At 40.3% G+C, this 23,124-nt stretch overlaps 1 protein-coding gene across 3 annotated transcripts in view; it reads right to left on the bottom strand.

Moving 5' to 3' along the window:
• Positions 1 to 20,978, bottom strand: part of LOC122661470 (DExH-box ATP-dependent RNA helicase DExH10) — a 47,836-nt gene extending 26,858 nt beyond the window's left edge. For all 3 annotated transcript variants that reach the window (XM_043856864.1, XM_043856863.1, XM_043856865.1), the window contains exons 1-9: positions 19,883 to 20,978; positions 14,385 to 14,699; positions 14,135 to 14,239; positions 13,961 to 14,029; positions 6,560 to 6,727; positions 6,391 to 6,462; positions 6,191 to 6,307; positions 5,495 to 5,704; positions 5,208 to 5,366 (exon numbers count right to left, since the gene is read on the bottom strand). In XM_043856864.1, the coding sequence (XP_043712799.1) occupies positions 5,208 to 5,366; positions 5,495 to 5,704; positions 6,191 to 6,307; positions 6,391 to 6,462; positions 6,560 to 6,727; positions 13,961 to 14,029; positions 14,135 to 14,239; positions 14,385 to 14,699; positions 19,883 to 20,869 (2,202 nt within the window). In that variant the 5' untranslated portion in view covers positions 20,870 to 20,978. The remainder of the gene's footprint in view (positions 1 to 5,207; positions 5,367 to 5,494; positions 5,705 to 6,190; positions 6,308 to 6,390; positions 6,463 to 6,559; positions 6,728 to 13,960; positions 14,030 to 14,134; positions 14,240 to 14,384; positions 14,700 to 19,882) is intronic.
• Between the last annotated feature and the right edge of the window lie 2,146 nt (positions 20,979 to 23,124).

The following is a 23,124-nucleotide window of genomic DNA, read 5'->3' as shown; positions in this document are numbered from 1 at the left end:
TTAGAAGAGACAATGAATCCAAGGAAAAAAACCTTGGGCAGCATGAAAGAACACTTCTTCAAGTTAACATATATAGCTTCTCTGAACGGAGAACTCACATCACACGGCGCAAATGCTCCAAGTGATCAATTGTGTCCTTGCTATAAATCAAGATGACATCAAAATACACAACCAGAAATTAACCAATGAATAGGCGCAATACTTGAGTCATCACCCTCATAAAAGTACTAAGGGCATTGGTAAGTCCAAAAGGCATGACTTTCCATTCATAGAGTCCATCTTTAGTTTTGAAAGCTGTTTTCCATTCATCTCCAAGTCGGATGCAAATTTGGTGATACCCGCTCTTTAAATCTATCTTCGAAAAAGATATTGGAGTTGGAGAGCATGTCCAACATATCATCGAGCCGAGGGATTGGAAATCTGTACTTTACAGTGATCTTGTTGCTAGCTCGGCTGTCGATACACATTCGCCACGAACCATCTTTCTTTTGGGGTGAGAAGGGCTGGTACAACACAAAGACTCGTGCTTTTTTGGAGAAAGCCATTCTTTAACAAATCTTCAACTTGTCTTTTCAACTACGCATGTTCCGTCGAACTCAAACAGTACGCAGAAAGATTTGGTAAGATAAACCCCGACACAAGGTCGATAGCATGCTGAATGTCCCTCATTGGGAGCAACTCATCTAGAAGTTCTTCTGGTACAAGATCTGCAAAGTCATTCAACAGGGCCTGGATGGGCTTGAGATAAGTAGTTGTGGGAGTAGGGGTATTTACTTTTGAGACCAAGGCCAAAACAAGGCCAGTCTCAGTACCTGCCTTTACAAATTCCCAGTGTGGTAACCGGTGTGGTACAGCTAAAAGCTTAACACCACCGGAGTTACCTTTCGCCAGCTTCTGCTCGGACATTTGGACTAGTGTATTGCTGGCTGGTTTGCTTTGCTGCTTCAGATTTTGCAGGTTCATAGGATTGAAGATGATCTTCTTTCCTTTGAATGAAAGGACAAAGGTTCTTCTTGCCGCCAAGTGCTACATCATTGTCATAAATTCAGGGCCTACCAAGTAGGACATAGGTCATACCCATAGGGATGACATCCCACCAGATTTCTTCTTCATAGGAACCCAACTTAAGCGGAACCAAACACCTTTGATTAACCATTATATTGAGGAGGCATACCCTATATGGTTGTGGATGCTTCTCAATTAGGAGATTGACTTTTGCAATAAAACTTTGTGATACAACACTAACACAGCTACCATTGTCCACAATAACCTGGGCTACTTTGGGTCCACAGGCCATTCTATTGTAGAATACATATTGTCTTCGCCAGTCCTCACCTTGTGTTTCAACCACTAGATTACGATGTACAACATATACATCACGAAATTCTAATTCATCTTCTTGGCTTTCAAAAACCTGTTCATCTTCATCATCTAGGGGTAAACCATCATTAATTTCAATATCATCATCAGGTTCAGGTTCAGGTTCAGCTACAGCAAGATTAGCAAGTCGTGCTTTTTGTGGGCAGAATTTAGCAAAATGGCCAGGCTGATTGCAATGATAACAAGTTTGGCTTTTTCCACTCTCTTGCATAGGGGACTTTCCTTTGTCAACAGCTCTAGAGACAGCACTTGATTGAAGAGGGGGCCTATTGTTGGGTGGCCGATTGAAAATAGTCATAGTATCTCTAGTAGAAGTGTTAAAAGACTCCAATGGTAATTTTAACAAATCTTCAGCTTCTAGGGCCTTTAGATAACAGTCCTTAATATCACAGAGACTAGTGGTTCCCATTGCTCTACGAACCTCAAGTTTCAAGCCATGCTTGAATTTAGACATGAGCTGAGCATCACTAGCTTCAATACCAGTTTGAGAAAGTAAATAAGTAAATTGTTCCGTATATTCATCCACGGATAAGGTTCCTTGATGGAGGGTATTGAACTTGATCATGGAGTCGGTCAATGAAGGAAGGGGGAAGATAGTTATCCTTCAAGTCATCTTTCATTTCTTCCCAAGATGTGATGGGAGTGCCTTTGGCAGCCATCCTATTTTCATGCATTTTCCACCATTCTCGAGCAGGACCAGTTAACTTGGTCTTGATGACTTTGATTTTCCTTAATTCGGGCATCTCATACCATTCAAAATAATCATCTATAGCATTCAGCCAGTCGAGAAATACCTGGGGATTGAGCTTTCCATTTTACTCTTTTAACTCCATCTTGACTTATGAGTATCATCTTGCCTTCGGAGAGATTGGCCAGCATTTTTATCAAAATATGATTGCATGTAATCTTCAAAAGTAGGTGGATGATGCGGTAGTGGTGGTGGAGCATAGGTGTTGGGCTGCAAAGGGACTCTGCTGGCAGCATAAGAGCCAGCTGGTGGATGATGCTCACTTCCAACCTCCATATTGTTGATTGGAGGATTGTCGTTGCTCTATGGGTAGTATTCGAGCTGACAAGGTGTGCATGGAGTCGAGCACTTGTTTCATGGTAGCAGAAATTTCCTCAAGGGATCGGGAGTTACTTTCCACATCAGACATAGCTCTGATACAAATTTGGTGCAGACAAAGATGACTGCTGCCAAGATTGATTCTGGTATAATGGAAGGTAAAGAAAGGGGCCACGGATGGAGGGTTTTATGGAAAGAAAAGGTTGCAAATGAAGGAGGATGAAGCGAAAGATTGTGATAAAGGAAGGCTGGCTGACTTGGTGATTTCGGCTGGTGTAGTTGATGAGTTGAACTTGATAATGTAGAGAAAATAAGATAATTGTAGACAACTAGAATCCCACTAGTGCCTCACCTTAGGAGTCTCGCACTCTCACCTAAGCCACTTGATAACTCACACGCACCCTCAAAGGGAAGAAGACTTAGTCTTTTGTTTTCAAAATCTGGAATGGCTATAGCAGCCTCCACGAATTCTATTTATAGGGGAGGAAGAGCACAAAATGTCTCTTGGATACATGCATCACAAATTCACAATAAGTGGACTGATGGTCTTCCCAAGCTAAGTGGAGTTCCCACACCTAGAAAACAATTCCCCATACATAGAAACTCTCCTCAAATAAACTTAGAAACTTGTTCCAAGACATAGGAACAACACACAAGAAAATAATAAATTGTTCTAGGGAGCTGAAAAGTCACAAGACTCTTTGTTGATATGTGGGCCAGAAGTTGGCAGTCCTAAGGGTCCAAGATTGGACTGGTTGGGCCCCAAAATAAAATCAGTTCCTACTAGACCCGAGTGGGAACTTGGGCTGGAACTTTGTCTTGGGCTGGGCCTTGAGCTTAGGCTGGACTGTCGGCTTGGACTGGACCTTCAACCAAGAATACTTCTCGGCAAAATAGTGATCAGGCCTTCTTGATGCTGGGCTGGTTGCTGGACCAGCAAGATGCTCTGCATCAAACAGAGTTCTGCCGAAGGAGTTCCGACAAACCCTCTGTTAATCACTCTTCTGCTAGAACAGAAACTGAGATCAGGAAGAAGATAAGAAGAATGGAAGGAAAAGAAGAATAAGAAGAAGAAAAGAGGGGTAGCATTGACCGACCATCTCGACCAGCAAAGCACGCAACACTCAACACCATGAGCAAACTCAATTCGATCTCATTCTCATTCAATATTCAAGTCTGTGTTCTCCTACATATTACAGTGAATATAAAGAAGACTCTCTTGCATAAAAAAATAGAAACCTAACTAAATTGGAAAACCAGCTAAAAGAAAAGAACAAAAAAAACTGAAATAGAAACTAAATAACTTCAAGCAAAATCCCCTACATATCTACTCAATAAAATAAACTAAATATTGAATGTTAATCCCAAAATAATCCCTAATTAATCCAACATCTAACTGAATCAGAATGCTACACGGCATGCAATCACACCACATTCACAACTGTGAGAATAATCAACGTCAACTCAATATTCCATTATATTCAATCCCTATCAACTGCTTACATATATAGGCTATAAAAAAAAAACAGAAGTTAATTCAAAGGAAATTAAACAAACTAGAAAACTTGAAACAACTCCTACGTATTTAACATTCCAGATAAATAAAGATTACAAGATAACCCCAGATAAAACATAAAACCCTAATTATCCTACTGGACCGAAACCAGATTTGGATCCTGCTCATCTCAGTCTAGACTTCCTAAAGGGTTCATGCCGGTCCATGGATACGCTATCGCTGCTGCTGATGCTATGCTCATATTTCCATCTTGACTATGTATCAGGTCATATCGGCCCATCTTGGGTCATATCACCGATTGGGGGTCTATACGACCCGATACATATTATTTTTCTCCAGCATTCCTAATCGGAGCATGTCATATCAACAACCCAATTATGAACATATATGGTCCAATACGTATGATTACTTGATTCTTTGGCTGCTAGTAGGAAGATACGATAGGCAGTTCTAATTTTTTGCTATCTATCTTTAGAAGGTTTCTAATTTTGAGTTTTTTGTTTTAGATAAGTTTCTTTATTCTTTCACTGGTTCGATTCTACAAATATTATCTCTTCACAATCGCTTTGAATGGAATGGTTATGGTTTTGGTTTCTTCAATAGAGAAAGGGGTTCTCTTGGGTGAATGGTTGATGGGAAACCTTCAGTCAGTTCATGGTGAACTGGAACTCCTGCTAATTGCTAGCAGGTTCTATGATTTTCCTTCTTTGCTGTTGATTTTTGTTTCCCCAGCCTTAGTTCAAACATTACTTTATTAAAATATTCAAATTCTGGAATTTCAGGGGTTTGGGGGTTGGGAACTTAAGTTAAAAGCCTCACAAGTTTTGATCAACTTATGTGGCTGTTTGATTGAAGGAAAGACACCTGACTTGTATGTCTGTGCAAATTTGAAGCTTTTTACCTGGAATTACACCCATCGTGCACCTCTGGTAAACTTATGTTATATTCTTTCTGATATTACAAAAATAGCTCCAACCACTTTAAGTTCTTTCCAGACAGGTCCTTCTATTCAGAGTTAATTACCTCTTAACCCAAAGTCTGATTTACCATTCCAAAAGTGTCCAGCACTAGTCTGAAATTACAGAATTGCCCTGGTTCCTATTGTTTGGAATTCTTAATATGGGAGGGCCCTTCATGACCTAATCAGAGTTTTGAAACCCTAGGTTGCATCATATACACATACATGGACTTCCCTGCATCAATAGACAAGTGATTATGTTAAATCTGAAAATAAATGATGAATACCTTCACTGGATTAAGTTTTGGAAGCCCTTGAGGGAAGCGTGTTCCCAACTCCTGTACTGCCAGCAGTATGCTTTGCCTCGCTTCCACTGGTCGAAGGTCAGAAGGGATTGATAATCTTATTTTGCTCAGAGCAGAAATTAGGGGCAACTGAACAGGAACCTACAGAAGATGAAATCAACCACATAACACAACTGCTCAAACCAAGTTCTTAGTTTGAACTACCTAACCAATAAGAACAATGAACTGACCCTTGATAAAAGTGTTGATTGGCATGAGCTTCAACTCACCACGTGCATTTCGCCCTTCTCTCCAGGACGAGGTGGGCATGGTTTGGGGCGAGAACCATTCTCACTTGAACCAGGAGAGCAATGAAGCAAAGTGTCCACTATATAACTACTACCACGTGAAGGCAAAGTTCCTAATGCTGCTGGGGGCTTTTTCACCACATTGACTACTACCCCCCAACCCCAATCAGTTGTACCATCACGTACCTTCACCTGCAACATTTGAACCATTTCTGAGCATGTTTGAAACTACAACAGAAAATCTTCAACTGAAAATGGAGCAGCACCCTAAAAGCTAGGCCCTCTATTCCATGTAAAATAAAGTTGAATAACTTATAAACAACTTCTTCTAGACCCGAGGGGAGGAGAATAAATGAGGTTATATTAAGATACATGTTAACAGCAACAATTAAATGGGGTTGGCTACATGGATCCTTGTGCCCTCCAAACAGCTCTATTTGAGGTCATACTTGATACATCAACATACATGTTAGCATAATCCAAAAAAAGTAAAGGAGTCAAAAATTAAAATAAACCTTAGAATAACGCAATATGAAACATTAGAATTAAACCTTGAGTTGATCGAAATGTTGAGACATAGAATAGAAATCAAATTTACTACAAAAGAAGGAAGAGAAATTAAAAGTATGTATCAAACCAATGCCTCATTCCACTAAAATGACCATGTTTTGCACATACCAGCCTACCAGGAAGAAGAAAATACAGAACTCTTTCAGGCCTGGTTATTTCACACATCATCTTCTTCTCGAGTTGGGCTACTTCAAGTCTTAGCTTGTGGTATTCAGCAACTTCAGCCTGTAGATGATACAAAAATAAGTTCAATTGGAAACTTGTGAACATCATGAACACATGTAACAATAAAATGGTAAAAAGACCACCTCTCCCGATGCATCAAGCGTAGCAGCTTCCTCTTCCAGCTTCGAAACCCTTTTCCCAATATCAGGTAAAGTCTAAACAACGAAAAAAATAGTATGGCTTATTCTCACAACACACATCTAAATCAAGAAAAAAAAATTGCTAATGTGAATGAAGAACAAATTGAATAACCTTCTCGTACTGAAATTGGTGAAATGAATTCCTGATGACATGCTCAGCAGTAAATTGGCCCTCAGCACGACTCATTAAGTTCAAAATTGAATAGTAGCTCAGTCTAAAAGTACTGACCAAAGGAGCTGGTTTACCCAAAACCATGTCCTTGAGAGTATTCATCTCCATCTGAATAATATCAAAGCGAGTTCATTTGAATAAACAATAAAAATATCCCACTTTCTCAAAGGTTTTGGAACTGAATTGGAAAGTAATAATGAAAAGCTGTGACTTCTATTCCCAAAGTCATTTGAGAAGCAAGCATGCAGATGCAAGAATGAATTACCGTTTGATAAAAATGTGAAATAAAGGCAAGGGAAACTAAGCCTTAGCATCCTCATTTAACAGCAGTTGGCCCTTATGTGCATAATTTGGAAATAACTAGCAGCTTCCCAAAGTTGTTAGTGAAGGAAACCGGAATTGCATTTCTTAAGAGAGATCAACAAAGGACCTCACTATTACGCCACTTCAGTATGGCCAAAAAACTGCCTCCTTAAGTTTTCTGTTTAAAAGAAGTAATAGAACATCACCTCAAACTAAAGCTTCTATTTATCATCTCCTTAATATTTAAAATGTTCTGTGAGAAGATGGGAGAAACCAAGGAGAGGTAGATACATCTGTCCTAAGAGAACTAAACTAACCAAAAGAAAGAAAGTAATAAACAAATACATAAATAAACCATCCAACAGGCCTGATGTATCAATTCATCAGTTAAGAGAGTGCAAGCCTTTTTGGGGCCATAGCAAAGAAGAAAGAAATAAATTTAAGGATGTAAGTCTCAATGGATCGATTTTGAAGTATTTTTTTTTTTCAGTTGGAGCCATTATTGAGGTTCCTGTGGAGGGGAACATGAGACTGTACAGACAATAAGTTAGTCATGAGAAAGATGTAAACATTCAATTTGTTTAGGTTATTTTTTTGTAATTTAATATTTATTATTTTATTTCTGTTAGCAGTCGATTAGTTGTGGAGTTGGAGTTCCTTTCAAACTCCCATCTCTATTTTAGAGTATGAATAGGATTTCCTATTTTCATCGCATTATATATATAATCTTTTTCTATTGAATAGATTTGCATAGGGTTGATTGAAATAGTTTATTTAGATTCAAGTACCGATGAGCAAGCCTGCTAACTGAGTGTTATCCCTCTTTTCCCTACTTCTTGTTTTGTTTATTTCCGTTCTCTATTTTGCCTGCTACTAGAGATACCACTACGTTGGAAAGGTGTTAACAAACTCCCTGATTACAAACCCTTTCAACCTGAGAGTTTGGGTATTAGTTCACCATCAAAGGGCAATCTAACACCTAAAGTTCCCAAACCTACCAAACCCTCTGTTGTGAGAACCAGATCTGGAACCACAGCTGGTTCTGTTCTTACCACCCCACCTAATTTCAGGAATTTATTTTAATTTTTACAATTGATTATTGGGTCTATTGTTACTTCTTGTTGAGAGGGTTGGTAGTTGGGAATCTAATGTTAAAACTCCAACTGATTTGGATTCAATCTGAGTGAGTTGCTTCACCTGAAATCAATTGGGGCTACCACTGGTTCCTGTTATTGTGGGAAGAAGAAGATGATTAGTTAGTTAAATTACAACTAAGGACACTTCGGTTTAAATTACACAAAAGCCCTCCTGTTATAAGTTCATTCAGTTTTGTCCTGTTCTTGTTTAAATTCCAGATTCGTCCTTCCCTCTAAATTGAATTTACTGATTTGTCCCAAATCCTATTTGTCTCTTCCAAAAGGATCCTAAACTTTCAGAATATTTACAAAACTGCCACCTTCGATTTGAGTTGCTAGTCACTTGTGGGCCTACAGCGACCCAAGTTTAGGGTTCCATAACCCGGCCTTGCATTAATAATTTATGAGCTTTGGACAAGCTACTTTGAATCTCTATTAAATCAGGTTCAAATAAGAATTGGACCGTAAGGGCCAATAAGGAGGGCTTGCTTTTTATATTTTTACTAGGGTAAATTACACGGACCTCCCCTGTACTATGCCCCATACTCCCAACACCCCCTTGATTATCAAAAATCACTTCTGTCCCCTTTTAGAGTAGCGATGTTAACTTAAAACAATCAAAAAAACAAAAAGACAATTTTAACCTCAACCCATTTCCTGATATAACCCATCCCTTTCGTTAGGTTTTGAAACCCATTTACCGTTGGCTGAATGAACCCCAGTAAGACGTTGAAGACCTGCAAATTGGAGCTGCAAGGGCCTTCTTCTCCTCCACCGGTAACCTGAACAGCTACAGTAAGACCTCTTTTCTCTATTCTCTCCACCTCTTCATTCGATCTAGGTTGAGATGAAGAACCCATCGGCACAATGCACCCGCCTGTACCCCATGTTTCTTCCTCCAAACCCTGCGTCTGCAACCCTCTGCATCACCGCCCACACCCTCATGGTATATTTGCAACCTTGATTACCTGTGCAATGAATTGCATTCTGTGAAGCCTGGAGAAGAGATTTTGGATTCATCAAACACCAAAGTTGAGAAGCAGGTGAGGCCTCAGGGAAACTGAACAAAGTTAAGGAGTACAACTCCTCCCAATTGGAATATAGAATGTCCAATGTTGGCTCACAGCAGAAGGCAATCGAAGAAGAAGAAGAACCAAACTGGAAAAAGTTGTTCCCAAGTGGATTGGAGGATAGAGAAAAGGTTCTATTGGCACGCTACACTTCAATTCTTCGGAATTATAAGGACGCAAAGAAGAAGCTTGCTAAGATAGAGAAGAAAAACCACGAAAATGCCTTTGAAACAGTGGTGCAACTAAGGGACCTGAAGTGTGCCAATCCATCAAGGATGATGAGATTACATCTTTACGTTAGAAACTAAGCTTTATGCAGACAAGTTTTGAAGGAAATCTGGATACCAACATTTCAGAATTTAAAGACACACAACAGGGACGGCCCCATGTTTCCAATCTCCCGGTTACAAACTCAGACCAGCAGCCAACTTTTCAGTTTCTTAGATGATCAAAATGTTGGACCCGCACTAAGAAGTAAGAACCAACAAATCTATTGCAAATGGAACCATGGAAACTTACCCAACAGCAGCAGAAGATGAAGAAGAAAAGATCAAGGTAGATCTTGTTGGTGAACCTCATGTTTCAATCATTGAAGACAATTCCGAAGGGACATTGATGAGCTGTTAGAAGAGAACCTGGAGTTCTGGTTAAGGTTCAGTATGTTATTCCATCAGATACAGAAATTGAAACTCCAATCCAGGATCTACAAGCTGAAATCTCAGAATTGAAGGAAGAAAGTTGAAATCAAGGGTTTGCAGAAGGTTGAATCACGGTAGTTTAACTCATTGCAGAAAGATTGACAAGGATCTACGATTATTTGTTGATGATTGAAGCAGCAGGTCGATCAGAGATTGAAGCTTCAGGTCCAGGTCATGCAGAGATTGAAGCTGCAGGTCGGTTGGAGATGGAAGCAGCAGGTTGTGGTCTTCAGAGCACTTCCTTACCAAGAACGTGAATGGGGTTTTGGAGGTTTTTTTATACAAGTGTAAAACAGTAAGTTTACCTTTGTCTGAGGGTAGTTTAGTCATTTTAAAAATTAACTTGATGACATCATCACTTAACCGCATACAACTAATGGAGTGGACCATTTTGTAATAACCCCTTTAACTAGGGGAGGTTCAAGTGATTTTTCATAATTGAGGGGGTGTTGTGAATATGGGGCGGGCATAGTACAGGGGAGGTCCACCCAATTTACCCTTTTTACCATTATGAATAGGAGTGAAATAAGTTTAGTCACTGCCAATCATGTTGAGAAAATACTGATAAATAAAGATTTTTTTGGTTCATCATTACTTATTCACAGGAGAAATCTCAAAAACGTGTCAGAACTGTCAACTGACTCAACTCTACAATGTAGTAAGACAATCTTCGTGACTATACTCTAGTAAGAGAACCAACTTGTTACCACAATAGGATCCCTCTCTAAATCATTTAGTGTTCAATGCCAAGTGGAAGACAATTAAAGACCAATGAGGTACAGCTCAGACCTCAGCTATAGCAAAATCTCAACCACCAAGGATATCAGATTAATGTTAAAAAATTGATGTTCCATTTGGTTACTTTCTCAGGCACTGACAAAAAGGAGAACCGAAGGAAAATCTTAAGTTGAGAAAATTTGGTGTCATTTCTCTAGGCAAAATGAGGAAACAAAACAATTACTTTTTTGGAAATCTCATACCTCAAGTTTATGTACCCATGACATCCGTAAGCTATAGGAAAATAATATTCGCATGGTAAAAAATCACTTTTCAGGCATTATATTGCTTCATTAAGTGCAAACTAGACAAGCAACAGAGGAAAACCTCGTACTTTTCCTTCTCTCTTTTTTGCTTTGGAAAGGAGCATTATGCAGCCTAAATGTTCCACCATTGCTCAAAGGGGCAAAGTTTATACTATAATAACCATCAAATTAGGCTTGACACAATGCCAAGGCCTATAAATCACCATGCACGATAGAATAGACAACCATATTAGGCAATCTTTCCCAATATAGTTTACGGAGATAGCCAAAAGCAGATATATGATAATAGCTAATTGGCAAATCTAGAGGTGCTCCAGTGAATCATGATCACATCAACTATAGAATGAAAGCAATCCTGCGGACTTGTTCAGTTCCTTTCTAAGATAACTCAAAGGGTTGTAATGCAAACTCGGCCTCTAACCAAGGAAAAACTAGTGGGAGATCGATTGCAGCAGGATCAAGAAAATAGGGAGAACAAAATTGAATAACTTAATTTTTTTATTGCTCTTTTCTGTTTACATATGAAGAAGAACATAAAAGTATAGGGAAGAAGAAGAAGGGGATATGGGACTCTCTCAGTCCAGGGTCTCTCACCCATGGTCTCTCACCGTCTCTGCCTCTCACAGCTTCAACCAGAGCTCTCTTTTCTTCAATCTCTGTCCCTTTTCTGCTCAGCCACATATACTTATTTGTAATCATCTCATCAATGGTTACAAAATTAGCAACTCCCAGCAGCGTGGGGAGATTGCTTGGCTGCCAATAATACTGAATAAAGTTAACATAAAAGTAGAAACTTGCTGGAAATAGAAACTCTAGCTATTGACTCAATAACAATGCAAGAAAATATAAACTACTGAAATAGAAACAAATAGATAGTATCCTAACAAATATTGGCAGCATCTCATCCAAGCCAGCTGTCGATTTTGAGCCCCACAACACTATTCACGTGAACAGTATTTTTGTGTTTAAATTCTGTCTTGCTCTTCTTCATGCTTCGATCTACATCAGGTTGCCATAAGACTACAGATCTAAAAGCCTTGATCATCCTATAAACAAAACAAAACATGATATAAAATAAAATAAAAACACCTGAAAGTCTGAGGAACATGGCTGTCAAGGTGTTGTGTTGCCTAGCGTGCTTTAAGGCCCAATGTAAACCCAGTTGCCTTATGTGTCAAGGTGCCCAAACCTAAAACCTGGTCTTGGGCCCTTCACATGTTATATAACTTAAGCATTTCTCACTTCTATCTTTATAAGTTTCACAGAATCATTTTTAACCCCCTTACATAGACTCATACCTGGAAAAATGGCCTGAGCTATACAATATAGTGTTTGTCCTGGCACCTTGGCCCCTCCTGACCATCACCTTAGCACACCTTAGCACCATGATGACTACGTTAACTTCCATCTCAATATCTCTTGATGAAGCCTCATTGGAAGCTACGGATCGGGAGAGTCAAGAACACACTCTACCAGGTGTCTAACTGTAACCGTGTCACATAAACACAAAAGATAAAGATAACGCAAAGGGGAAAACTACAATATTACCAGACTGTAGTGAAACTCTCTATGGTTTCAAGGGGTTTAACATGACTCTTCAAGGATGCAACGTAACTTTTCAGGGTTACTAGGTAGAACACTTCAAGGTTCCGATAACTCAAAAACTTCTTTCATTCATTCTATCGTTAATGGCCAATTCAGCTTACATTTATAAGAAGTTAAAAACCCAAGTCTAAGGCTTAATTACCAATAAAAAAGACAAAACAAAGTTCCAATGCCAAAATCATGAGACATAAAGGGCTTGGCTATTTTCACACAATTATACTAAAAATTAAAAGCTATGGAAGAAGGCTGCAAAAATCGATCCCCTTGACTGGTCATGCTTGGTGAGTTTGGGGATGATCCTCCTTGGTCAATGGCTTTCCAAAAATAAAAGATGCTGCTGCCATGGCCATTAAAATCTCCAATAAACCCAATAAGGACTCGGCAAATATGAAAGAAGGAATATTACCAATGGCTAAGCCCAATACAATCCTCCTCCAATAGAACTTTACAAAAAATAATGAATTCCCTTTTCAAATATTTGACATTTTCAGAATTGGAAAGTAGGTAAAGACAATATTCTCCACTGCTGCAAATCAGCAAGGCCTTCTATTTTCAGAATCAGAAAGTATCAAAAAGTAGGAACTCCTCTCATGCTGAAATCGGTAGGAGGTTCACTACTAAGTGCCGTGGAGATAGGGAAGAGAGGCTGGCTGACATGGCATTGCAAGCAAGCTGGGCTGCTTGCTAGCTCAGTTTGCTGGCTTGATACGCTCAGATCTCCGTAAAATATGATGGTGGCCGTGTTGAGCTTTGAATTGATCAGACTCAAAATCCCAGCCTACATCATCTCCCAAGCTTATAAAAACCTATATAACTGTAATTACTGATGTAACCTTCCAAAATTGATAGGAAGCTCTACTTTCAATACATCCTGGCCCTGTTCTTGGATTTAGAAACCCATATCTGATCTGCTTATCTTAACCGCTTACAAAAAAATTCATTTATTGAAGTTCATAAATTAATAGCAAATAAAGAGGGTGGGCCTTGGCGCAACGATAAGGTTGCTCCATTGTCACCAAGTGGTCACGTGTTCGAGTCTAGAAACAACCTCTTTGCATAAACAGGGGAATAAGGGTAAGGCTGCGTACATTATGACCCTCCCCAGACCCTGTAGTGGCAAGAGCCTCATGCACTAGGTACGCCCTTTTTAAAAATAGAAGCAATAATTGCAAGACTAGTACTGTCCATAGATAAGACGAGCATTAGGCATATTTGAAGTGTATTAAAAACTGAAGGAAATGAGTCTCTTTGCCAGAGTGATGCAACTTTTGCATGACTGCATACAGCGGTCAGGATCGAAATAATCCTATTTTGATTCTGAAGAATAAAGCAGAGTAAACAACTCAGAAATGAAAAAAATCAAGTATGATTGCATTAATTAGAACCAAGCAGTCAAACTTGACAATAAGAAGTGACCAGATGGGAGGAAAACATCGCTACAGAAGTACAGAACAATATGCAAGCAGATTGACTTGCTATAACATACCTCCTCATCAATCATTATGATACAAATACCACGGTCATCCTTGCCACGACGCCCAGCCCTTCCACTCATCTATCCACAATTGAAGAACAGCTCACAATGTTAAAAAGTGAAAAGAAAAATCTGATGTATTTGTATATGTACTACCAATGTTGCAGTTCACAACACTTCACTTACCTGGATATACTCGCCAGATCCAATATAGCGATGACTATCACCATCCCATTTTTTAACCGCTGTGAACACAACAGTTTTTGCAGGCATGTTTAAACCCATCGCAAACTGCAATAAAACAAACCATGCAGAATATTATCAATGTCACTTGACATTTCAAATAGCATAATCACAGAGATTATCATTCATCAAAACTAATGGACATCAAAGACTAATGTGACATTGACTAAGTAGTGTTTGATAATAATCTTACCGTCTCTGTAGCAAAAAGGGCCTTAACAAGGCCTTCTTGGAAAAGAAGCTCCACTAATTCCTTGATAATTGGAAGAAGCCCCGAATGATGGACTGCAATACCTCGTTGGAGAAGTGGCAACATTAATTCAATAGCAGGTAAGTTTCTGTCCTCCTCGTTCAAGCAAAGTATTGCATTTCTAAAAACCTGCTCCACAATTTCCTTCTCCTCTTTGGTATTAAAATCAAGTTTGGACATAGACATTGCATGTTGTTCACACTCTCTTCTACTGAAGCTAAATATGATAACAGGTTGAAGTTTCCGTTCCATAATCATCTGAAATATAAGAAATGCTCCAACTTAAGCACTGACCAGGTGAAAGGATTCAAATCATAATTACATAGATACGTCCTTGTCAGAACAAAGCAAGTTGACAAGCATGAAAACTAAGACACAACTCAAACCCCATAGGAATTTAATAATTACTATGACTAGCAAAAGGTTTAAAAAAAAAAAAAGTCGAATAGACAGCTAAGAATTCTGAGTAAATTTTACAGAAATAAGTAACAGAAAAAATAACCCTGAGAAGTATGAAGTCATTATCCAGAGGAAGTAAACATAGAACAGTTGCAGATCTGACAACTGAAATTTCAATTTATTCTGGATCTACAAAGAAATATACTTTTTCTACGTGTACAATACTCGGGAACAAATAACTACAGAAACTTTAGTGATAATTCTTGATTTCTCAACAGCCTTCACTCCCAGCATAGATAGGTAATGATGCAGAAGCCGAAACCATGATTAATTTGGCTGTTCTTTGATTTTTCGTTGGAGCCTTTTTATTTGTTTGTTCTTTTAGCCTAGGGTTAAAACAGTCTTTTTCATGGTTTATCTTCTTAGTTCCCCTCCACGATTTTAGAGGGATTAGTATTTTATTTTATTTGTTTTAGTTGTTTACACTCATACTCCTATTTAGAGTATAAGTCTATTCTATGTTTTATAATTAGGATTCAGATTAGGAATCCCAACTCCTAATCTGAATAGGATTGCTTTAGATTGATTATTTGTAAGGCCTTTAGGCCCCCCTTATTATTATAAATAGTAGAATCGTGGGAGGCTCCCCCACCTATTATGTTTGAAATTTTGTTTCTTCTTGCTGCTGCCGCCATGACTGCTGCTGCTTCTCTGTCTTGTGTGTCATATCAAGACCCCTTGTGAGTAATATCAAGGGCTAGGGCTGGAGTAATCCGGCGACTCCTTGCATCTTGCAGATCGGGAGGTTCGTTTTCTTCTTCCTTCAAGTTCTTCAAGGTTGCTGCTGCTGAAATTCTGCAATTCCAGTAAGAGTTACAATTTCCTGCAACTTTATCATCTCTTCTTCTTATTTCCATCTAACCTAATCGACTTCCCCAAACCCTAGCTTCATCTACATTCATCACAGCCCTATTCCCTCATCAGATTACACTCAAAACCTAACCACAGGTCCATCACAGTAACCCTCCCACTCGATCTCAGTTGCAGCCTCACCTATCCACTACAAACCCTAAATCCCTCCCTCAACATAAAAACCCAGAAACCCTAAGATCTGCCTAGACCTAACCAGCCATCAAAACCCCACCAAAGTCCAGCCGAACCACCCCCTCCCTGCTAGGAAAACTCGACCTAAAGCCCAGCCCCTAAATCTGCTCCTAAACCCTAGTTTCAGCTTAGATCCTAAATCTGAAAACCCAAAACCCTAACCCTAATATTTCTGAATTTCTATTTCTTATTCAAACCTCATTAAAACCTATTCTAATAGACTCCTAAAATTCTGCAGACCATTACCCAATAAAACCCTAACTCAATCTCCCATTCCTAACCCTAATTTTGCCCTAGTTACCCTAAACTGCCCATTCGGCCAACCCTAAAACAGAACCTGGTCCTAAGTGAGATTTATTTCACCTAGGCTACATTAAATTGGTATCAGAGCCATGGCTGAACATGGCAGCCCTGCTATGGATCCCACACGACCACCCCAACCTGATTCCCTTGCTGCAATCATGGCTATGCTGCAGAAGATCTCAACAGACCAACAAGTTCTTGGTGATCGAATGACAACAATAGAACAAAGGCAAGCTGTGCCTCTTGTAAGCAACCCTCTATATGTAGAGGAAGACAGATTCCAAGTTCATTCAAGTACATGGAACTCGGGAAGGGATGAATATCATAGAAGTCATCCCGGACGTCACAGGGACCACAGAGATCAGTCTAGACATGACCGAGACTACAGGGATCGACGTAGGTATGACAGAGATGACTACAGAGAAGACAGGGACAGAACTCATCAAGCACCTCGAAGACCTAACTTTGAGGAATATTTGAGGTCCTACTTCACTGGAGATGAAGCTACTAACCGGCGGTTCGATACACGAAGGTCAAGCTAGAATTGAAAGAGTATGATGGGCATGGTGATCCACAAAAATTCTATGACCGGCTTGCTGCCCTAGTTGACTACTTTGACTAGTATGATTTGCCGAAGACCGAAAGATGAGACGCACGCACTAAACTAATTGGTTCCTCGAGAATGGTGGCGCAAGGCAGAGCGGGACATGGAACGTGAAGGTAAAGCACCTACCAACTGGGAGGATATGAAGTATGATTTGAAAGAGAAGTACTTACCAAGACACTACACCGCTCAGATGCAAGATCAATTCAACTCCCTTCGTCAAGGGAACATGACTGTATCCGAGTACATGCAAAAGTTTGACTCTCTCTCATCTCGCACTGACACAATAGAAAGTGCTACTCAGATGTTGTCCCGATTCCGGTTGGGATTGAGATCTGACATCCTCAGGGCTGTTGGCGTTGTGGATGTTCTGGATGTCAAGGATTGTTTTGAGAAGGCATTGAAGGCTGAAGAATTATTGGTTGGGAATAGAGGATTTGATTCTTCCACTGAGGGTACTGTCAAAACTTTTTCAGCATTCAAGTCTACTACCACTAGTCACAATAGAATTGGAAATTCTACGGCTGGTCCTACTCGATCAGGCTACTCCGCTGGTAGTTCTTCCCGTCCTCCACGTGCTGATTATAAAGGTAAAGCTCCCATGGACAGCAATGAACCCCACAAGTGTTTCCATTGCAATGAACTTGGGCACTATGCCAAAGATTGCCCACAAAAGCATAGACCTGTTAATGTGGCTGCCAAGGCAGAGGAAACCTCTGAAGAGCACGATGAGCATGGCATATATGCACTACCCCCTGATAGTGATGAAGACTTAGACCGTCACCTTGAAGATCTAGATGGTGGTGCTCAAGGTGTCCATACAATTGCTCCGAGTTCTCATGGATGATGTGGTTGATTGTGACAAGGTAATTGGGAACATTTCACGGGAGACAGATCAAGCAAGTTCTTGTTCTTGAAGAGGTGGGGCTGAATGAGAAGGTTATAAATATTGAAGACCCTTTGGAGGTTGAACACATTGATTTTGTGATGCCCCTTGGTTCTTCGAAGAGAAGGCCCCACGACTTGAAGACCATATTCCCACTGTTATACCTTCAACGAGCCAGGGAAGTGTTGAAGTGCTGCCCACATGTTACTTCCTCCTCCTCATCACAAGGTTCGTGGACGAGTTTCTTCACACAAGCATGGTACATGGACTCCCATTCATGAAGTCAACAAGCTCAGCCCCAAGTTGCCAGAGCGTTGCATGGATTTCACCCATTCATCGGAGATGAATGTTTCTAAGTCGGGAGAGTTGATGCGGCTGAAACCATGATTAATTTGGCTGTTCTTTGATTTTTCGTTGGAGCCTTTTTATTTGTTTGTTCTTTTAGCCTAGGGTTAAAACAGTCTTTTTCATGGTTTATCTTCTTAGTTCCCCTCCACGATTTTAGAGGGATTAGTATTTTATTTTATTTGTTTTAGTTGTTTACACTCATACTCCTATTTAGAGTATAAGTCTATTCTATGTTTTATAATTAGGATTGATTAGGAATCCCAACTCCTAATCCGATTAGGATTGCTTTAGATTGATTATTTGTAAGGCCTTTAGGCCCTCCTTATTATTATAAATAGTAGAATCGTGGGAGGCTCCCCACCTATTATGTTTGAAATTTTGTTTCTTCTTGTCTTCTTGCCGCCATGATCTTTCTTGCTTCTCTGTCTTGTGTGTCATATCAAGACCCCTTGTGAGTAATATCAAGGGCTAGGGCTGGAGTAATCCGGCGACTCCTTGCATCTTGCAGATCGGGAGGTTCGTTTTCTTCTTCCTTCAAGTTCTTCAAGGTTGCTGCTGCTGAAATTCTGCAATTCCAGTAAGAGTTACAATTTCCTGCAACTTTATCATCTCTTCTTCTTATTTCCATCTAACCTAATCGACTTCCCCAAACCCTAGCTTCATCTACATTCATCACAGCCCTATTCCCTCATCAGATTACACTCAAAACCTAACCACAGGTCCATCACAGTAACCCTCCCACTCGATCTCAGTTGCAGCCTCACCTATTCACTACAAACCCTAAATCCCTCCCTCAACATAAAAACCCAGAAACCCTAAGATCTGCCTAGACCTAACCAGCCATCAAAACCCCACCAAAGTCCAGCCGAACCACCCCCTCCCTGCTAGGAAAACTCAACCTAAAGCCCAGCCCCTAAATCTGCTCCTAAACCCTAGTTTCAGCTTAGATCCTAAATCTGAAAACCCAAAACCCTAACCCTAATATTTCTGAATTTCTATTTCTTATTCAAACCTCATTAAAACCTATTCTAATAGACTCCTAAAATTCTGCAGACCATTACCCAATAAAACCCTAACTCAATCTCCCATTCCTAACCCTAATTTTGCCCTAGTTACCCTAAACTGCCCATTCGGCCAACCCTAAAACAGAACCTGGTCCTAAGTGAGATTTATTTCACCTAGGCTACATTAGGTAATCTAAGAGAAGGCACAATCTCTACATTCACTAATTTTATAGTACCTCTCCACACTCCATAATTTTGATAATTCTTTTTACATTTGTTAACTTATGTTGCGTGAAAATTGTAAAAAGGTTGAATGGTTTAAGTAGGAGAGCATTTGGAGGATCAATGGGGTTTCTTAACCCTTTCCCCTTCCTGAATCAAAGCGTCCCAATCCTTTGAATCTCTAGATTCTTCTTAAATCCTTAATGGAGTCAGTTTCAATCAGTTACCCTTTTTTTCTCCATCTGATGGTGATTGAACTCATTTCGAAAACAAGATGGGGTAAGTAGAAAAATTGAGTAATGCCAGTAAGGCATGTTTCTGTTCATACCCATGTACATGTCTCCATTGATGGTCTAAGGGTAAGAAGACTATTGAAAATATGAATAGCAGTTATCTTTCCCGGACTACAAGTGTCCCATACTCCCATGGGAGACATGAATAAGACAAGATAAGCCCAGCTATGGTTAAGAAAATAAATACTTTTGCAGCCTAATTTGATAGAAAAATTGAAACAAATAACAAACAGCACCAGGAACAATAAAAAAACCAATAATAAGAATATAGCACATACCTTCACAATCTTGTATATGTCAGAACCACCAGAAGCACTCCCACCCTTCGCAATCCTTCCACTTGCTTTGGCTCCACTCCTATTACCATCACCCTTATTCTTCTGTTTTGTGAAAGTATCCTGTAGCTTCATAAAATTATCCTCCTTGAACTGCTCATTCTCATCCACAACAAGGTACAATCCTGAGCCACCCATAGGGAACACATAATGCTGCAGCGGAGTAGGCCGAAAATCCGTGTACACAACGTGACAAGGCTGTTTGTGCAAATAACAAATCCATTCAGCAAATTCAGTAGCATTTGACATTGTTGCTGAAAGAAAAACCATTTTAATTGCAGGGGGCAAAAATATAATGCTTTCTTCCCAAACAACTCCTCTTTCCCGGTCCTTCATGTAATGGATTTCATCAAAGATAACCCATGCAACTTCCTTCAACACCTCAGAACCCCTGTATAGCATTCCTCTAAGAATCTCTGTCGTCATAACCAAACAACTCGCATTAGGTGATAGCGTGACATCGCCCGTCATAAGCCCAACATCCGAGAACTCCTGGCTCAACTCTCTATACTTCTGATTGCTCAAAGCTTTCAAAGGTGATGTATATATAACCCTTTGCTTATCTCTGAAAGCCATTGCAATGGCGTACTCAGCAACAGCAGTTTTACCAGCAGAAGTATGTGCCGAGACCAAAACAGACTCATTTCTCTCAAGACAAGCTACGGATATTTGCTGAAATGGGTCAAGATTGAAGGGATAAGTTTTAGCCATGGCACCATTGTAGATAGGATTCGAAAGGATCCCATGCACAGCTTCATCTTTGGTAGAAGTGTAGCCAGTGGGAACTGCAACCTCATGAACGCATGTACGAGCCAAATTCCTTCGCTTCAATACTGAATCTGGTTTTGAGTTTTCTTCAGAGGGTTGTTTGAGTTCGGCCTCTGAATCTTCAGGGGATTTCCGCTTGCCAAGTGTTGGAGAATCTTCCATTCTAGTGTTTCTCTTTCACTCCAATCCCAGCTCTATCAGACTTCCTAAGCTTAAGGCTCACAGAAAAAAAAGCTTCTGATGCTACTCAGGGTTTCTGTACAATTTCAGCCGCGCTATAGATGGAGAGGCAACTGGAAATGTGAAAGGTTATCAAGGAAAGAAAAGATTTACCTCGGACGGGTTGAAATAGCGGCTCTGCAACCGAACAGTAAGGGGTTTTAGATTCGAAACCCTAAACTATTGTCGGAACCAAACGTGGGTAAACTGACCGACCCGACCGTACCCAATCGGCAATCGTCATTCGTCAATGGAAGGGACAGTTTTAGGGGGAAGGGTGTCAATTGGTCCGGTTTTGGGCTGTTGGATCGGTTCCCTAATGATTCCAACCCTAAGTGGTAAGGCCAAAACCAGACCAATAAACTAATCGGGCTAAAACCTGATGCGATCCAGGACCATTAACTAGTGGGTGGGCCAGTTCCTAATCGGTTCCAAGCAATCCAAAATTAAAAAACTAGAAAAGAAAAAACTTCCTAACACATGTTATATATTGTTGCACAAAGAAAGAAGCGAGGTTTCCCTCTCTGCAGCACAAGAGATTGTATTGAACACGAAGAACACTGCAAAAATCTTTATTAATTGATTCAAGGATCAAACCCTTTCTTATGGCACTATGGCCTCTATTTATACATGTTTCCCCCATGATTCCCTTTCCAAAGACGTGCGAGATTGCCTTCCTTCTTCTCTGGATGATTGAGTCCTTCTAAGCTTTGGATTCTCCTTAGAGGAGTGATCTCCTCCTACATTTTAGCCATTTGGAGTCTCTCCATATATGGAGTGCGGTTTCCAATCTTAACGGCCTCAGGATTCTTTCCAACTAACTTTACTAATGTGTTCCCCCACGTTTTCATTGCCTCTTATGATGTAGGAGTCTTCGAAGGAATATGTTTCTCGGGCCTTGTGCTACCACGTGTCACCCTGCAACTGGTTGAATACAATATGGTGTCATTTGCCCCCTACTCCCTTTGTCTGGAGCAAGGCATAGGAAGAACTTCACATCTCCTTTGGGTGTCCTTCTACCGACCATCACGATCAGTTATCCGTTATTCCTGACCTTGGTGGACCATGGGATTTACGTTGATAATCGATCAATTAGGATGGTCGACAGTGCAAAGCATCCCTCGAATTAGGGAAGTTGTTTCGTTTTTAAAATATATGTTACTGTCGTTGACGGTTATGGTCCTAGATACGAAACGTGAGTTTCCAAAAGTGCGCCACCATTTACCGTTTCTAGCACGTGAGCCCAAAATATCTTCTAGATTTTGCGCCTTTCGAGGGGACTTGAAGGGACATCATAAAGTTGAATTTGAAACGCTTTGTATCCCGGTTTCACCTTGTTGAAGAAGCTTCCTTTGAGCGTATGACACGTGTCCTCCCACGTTCTGATTTTAAAATTTTAGTTGCATCTTGACCATCCATTGGCACATGCTGGACTGATCTAAAGCGTCCATCCTTTTCCTCTGGATATATAAGGCACTAACTTCCTTGGACCTTTCTCCTTCATTATCGTTTTCAATTTCTGAAGCTTTGGAGTTTCGATTTTCTGCCTTTCTAACTTTTTTTGATGTTTTTTGCTCTGTGCCTTCTTTTCAACTACACTCCTCTCATTCGAGTAAGTTTTCCTCTCCTTCCTTCTGCATTTGAGTTCTTTTCTTTTTATCAAAGAATTGTCAAGTTCCAAGAATACCTCGGCTCCTAAGACCGTGGGGGATACTGAGTCCCTATTTGAGGAGTCAGACAAGTTGTTCCACGCTCCTGCGTCTGGGGATGCTGCCACGGTTTCCTCCGGGGAGTTTCTGGTGGCATCTCACACTTGGTCCAATGCCACTGCTAGTACCTCCTCTAGTAAGCCTCCGAAGAAAACTTCTGCCCCCTCCCGTCATAGGGTCTCTCACACTCACCAACCCCAGATCGATCCCACCATAGGAAAGAAGGTAGAGGAGATCCCTTCCGTGTTAGATGTGTCTGACATCATTGAGATTTGAGGAATCTATTCGATTCCCGAATCCATTAACCTTAGGGCTGCTTATCCCGAGGATAGAGTGAATATCTATCGTCCTGGTGAAATTAGCCTTATTTTTTATGCGTTCGAGGTTGGTTTTCGTCTTTTTGTTTCTCGGTTCATTTCTCGTCTTCTTGAACACTATGGAGTGGCTCCCAGCCAATCACTTATGAATTCCTGGAGGTGTGTGGGTGCC

Source organism: Telopea speciosissima, chromosome 5 (genome assembly GCF_018873765.1).
Source record: "Telopea speciosissima isolate NSW1024214 ecotype Mountain lineage chromosome 5, Tspe_v1, whole genome shotgun sequence".
Lineage (NCBI taxonomy): Eukaryota > Viridiplantae > Streptophyta > Magnoliopsida > Proteales > Proteaceae > Telopea > Telopea speciosissima.
This window is presented reverse-complemented; position numbering and strand designations above follow the sequence as displayed.